Here is a 3,311-nt window from a genome sequence, read left to right as displayed (position 1 = left end):
TAAAGAGGGAAGAACTTGGCCCAAGGAACGTCTGATTTACACACACGCACCTTGTCACCCCACCAGAGCTGATGCTCTGTGTGCTAAGACCTGGCACTTCTCCAAGGAGGTGTGTCAGAGGTGAAGGAACATGGCACAGAGGTATCCTATTATGTTGTAACAGTACTGTTGGAGCCTAGAAGGTGTGTCTCTGCCCTTATAAATACTGCACTGCCTTTACCAGCAGCTCCAGCCCTTCTGAGAGAGACAAGCTGCATCTTGAGTGAAGTTTGGATACCTCCGGCTCCTGGGCAAGGTATTTATTTCAGCTGTTTTACTTTCACATCACTCTACTTGTAACTGAAAGTTACTGCCACATCATTAGTTGTTTTAATTTTTACTGATTGCATATTTATAATAGAACTATATAATGTAACTACCATGTGGTGTTTCCTAAAGAGGGTTTTATGCTGTGAAAATCTCTTTGAAAAGAATAAGGCATGAAGTGAGTCAGGTAAGAGCTACACAGAAATGGGAGCTGCTCACATCTGTTGCTTATCTACGTGTTCTATGTGCAGAAAGCTGAATGCTGAAATAGGCTCCTTCTGAGCATGTCTCTGCATGAATTTCTGCTTTCTAACATGGCAGCTTGGCTACTGAAATGTGTGTGATGGAAACATCTGAACAGTACACTTAGCACACTAAAAGCCACATTTAACCCTCAGCTATTATGGTGTGTTCCACCAGAGCTTTGATCCTGAAAGCTGCTTCATAGAGAGAACCAGCTACAGAAATAAATGCATTCTGTACACGGCAGCTTTAGACACATCCAATTGTACTACAGATGCCTTCAAAAGCAAAAAGCAGTTCTGTCTGTGTAGAAGGTAAGACAAGAAAAAATGTATCTGGAGTTACTCTTCTGTCTATGAAAAAGCTATTTTATGTGTAATAGAAAACTTACATACCAGCGTACCAAGTGAATTAAATTTGCAGGATGCCTAGTAAATAATTATGCTCTATTTCTATTTAGCACAGAGGCTGGAGTCAAAATGACTCATGTGACATTCACTAAATGGGAGATCAGTGGGAGATGCACAACAGCAGCTTTGTACGGCATAACTTGAGATATCTATCTGAAACTGATAAGTCCTGTGGCCAAATTCCACCTGGGACTGCAGGAGGGATTGCAATTAGGGTTCCTCAGTCACTAGGCAGGAGCATGTCCTGGGGAGTCTCTTCTGTTTCACACTGTTCGAATATAATGATATGTAATGGTTTGAGAATGGTTCTAGAAACCAGGTATTGTGCACATGGAAGACAGAGGTTCTTCCTGGTAACATCTAAGAATAAGTGAGACTGAGAAAGACCTCTAAGATCATCTAGTCATCCATTTACCACCAACACTGCCCACTAAACCACATCTCTCAGTGCCACATCCCTGTGTTTCCTCAACACTTCCAGGGACGGTGAATCCACCATCTCCCTGGGCAGCCTGTGCCAATGCCTCTCTGTTATTTAGGAGAATAAATTCTTCCTAATATCCCACCTGAACCTCCCCTGGCAGAGAGGTTCTAATGGGTATCATTCTAACAGGTACCAAGGAGCAAGTCTGAAATCCTGCAGCTATCAAATAGAGGCCAGTAGAAAGTGAAAATGTTTTAATGACTGTATGTTTTTGTTTTGAAGGCAAATAACAAGCAAAACATGTGGATTAAAAACATTGGACTCCTGTGTGTGTTGATTCTGGTGTCCCAGATGCTGCTCACCAGCTGTGAAAGGCAGAAGGAGAGAAGAAAGGGGAAACAAGGCATAGAGCACAGTGGGAAAAAACAGACTGAATCAAACCCAGAGAGAGAAAAAGGGCGGAAGCCAAAAGGAGGAAAGGCATCTCCTAAAGGCAAATTTAAATCCAAAGAAAACGCTGACTGCACCTGGGCGGTGACCGACATGAGTGCTGCAACTATGCACATTGAGTGCAGGAATGGGGACAGCACGTTCTGGTGTGAGTTCTCAGGGGACCCCTCCACCTGCCCACACTACGCAGCAAACCAGAAGACCTACTGGAAGCAGGTCTCCCGTTCCCTGAAGAAGCAGAAGCAGATCTGCCAAGACCCCAGGAGCGTTCTAAAATCTAAAATATGCAGGAAAGGCCCACGAGGCTCTCACCTCAAGCTGACGCGCTCAAGCCTGCTGGAGGCAGTGGACCCTGGCAAAGGGCACCCAGCTCACCATGCTACAGCGGATGCCCAGGTCCCAGCAGCTTCTGAGACTGGAAAACAGCCTGAAAACAGCCCCCCAGACTGCGTGGAAGACGTAGATTACATTGATCAGAAGAAGGTGGCTGAGGAATATTGCCCAGAGAGTTTGCTGTCTTTCTGCAACTTCTTTATCACCATGGTGCAAGACAAAAAGTGCTGAGGATGCATTTGCAAAGTTCTGCATCACAGCAGTCCGATCTCAACAAAGTTACTGCAAAGACACAGATTTTATTCTCCTGTTATATAGTGTATATAGGAAAAAAAAAGACGTGGCTGTATATTTATATTTTTTTCAGATTTTGTTTTTACACAAAAGACGACACTTGGCACAGTTGAAGATGTTGCAGATTCCATTTGCGCATATGTTTCTACACAAAGGTTACCCATTGACGTTACATACTCCGCACAGAGGTATCTAAGCAGTCTCTTTGCCCCTCTTTGAGCTGTGCTAGCCAAAGGAATGACTTTAGTGCTATGCACTCCTCAGTTATGTATTCTACACTTGACTTAAATACTAAGAAAAATAAACTTCAAGATATATTCAAAATATTCTCTGTGTGTGCTGAATTAGATTTCTCTGGAATTGCTGAGCTTCTCTGAAAGGCTGATCATTCACAAGACCTGGGCAAAGTATTGCCTATACAGCTGTTTGAACAAACCTGCAGCTTTGCAGAATTCAGCCAGAGCATGCAACGATTTTGTTTGAGGTAAATACACCATCATTTGTTTCATTCAGCTGAAAGAAACATAAGTTACACTGGAAAAAGTGGCAGTAGACTGGAAAGGAGGGTCTGTTGCCATAGTGGTCCACTTTGAAGAAACTTCCTTGAAATACAATTTCCCTGATCATTCCTAGCAGATTAAAACAGCATTTCTGTCTCTTGAGAAAATAAAGCCCATTCCTTTTTGTAATTATCTTGCTGCTAAGTCCTGGGCTGACCTCAAAATTTTAAAGAATATTCATAAGATGAGTAGTTATGAGTAACCTTTTATTTAAATCAACATGTCTGGGGACGATGTTTTAATGCTGCTCTGGCGTGTTGCTACAGTGATCATTAAGGTTGGAAATGCCAC

The 3,311-nt window shown here is 42.9% G+C and overlaps 1 protein-coding gene across 1 annotated transcript; it reads left to right on the top strand.

Annotated features, from left to right (window-relative positions):
* Positions 1 to 246: 246 nt before the first annotated feature.
* Positions 247 to 2,397, top strand: FGFBP1 (fibroblast growth factor binding protein 1). The gene is made up of 2 exons (XM_072336446.1): positions 247 to 295; positions 1,666 to 2,397. Exon 2 carries the CDS (start codon positions 1,684 to 1,686, stop codon positions 2,395 to 2,397), a length of 714 nt encoding a protein of 237 aa, XP_072192547.1. The 5' UTR covers positions 247 to 295; positions 1,666 to 1,683.
* Positions 2,398 to 3,311: the final 914 nt, after the last annotated feature.

The sequence above is a fragment of the Excalfactoria chinensis genome, chromosome 4 (genome assembly GCF_039878825.1).
Source record: "Excalfactoria chinensis isolate bCotChi1 chromosome 4, bCotChi1.hap2, whole genome shotgun sequence".
Lineage (NCBI taxonomy): Eukaryota > Metazoa > Chordata > Aves > Galliformes > Phasianidae > Excalfactoria > Excalfactoria chinensis.
This window is presented reverse-complemented; position numbering and strand designations above follow the sequence as displayed.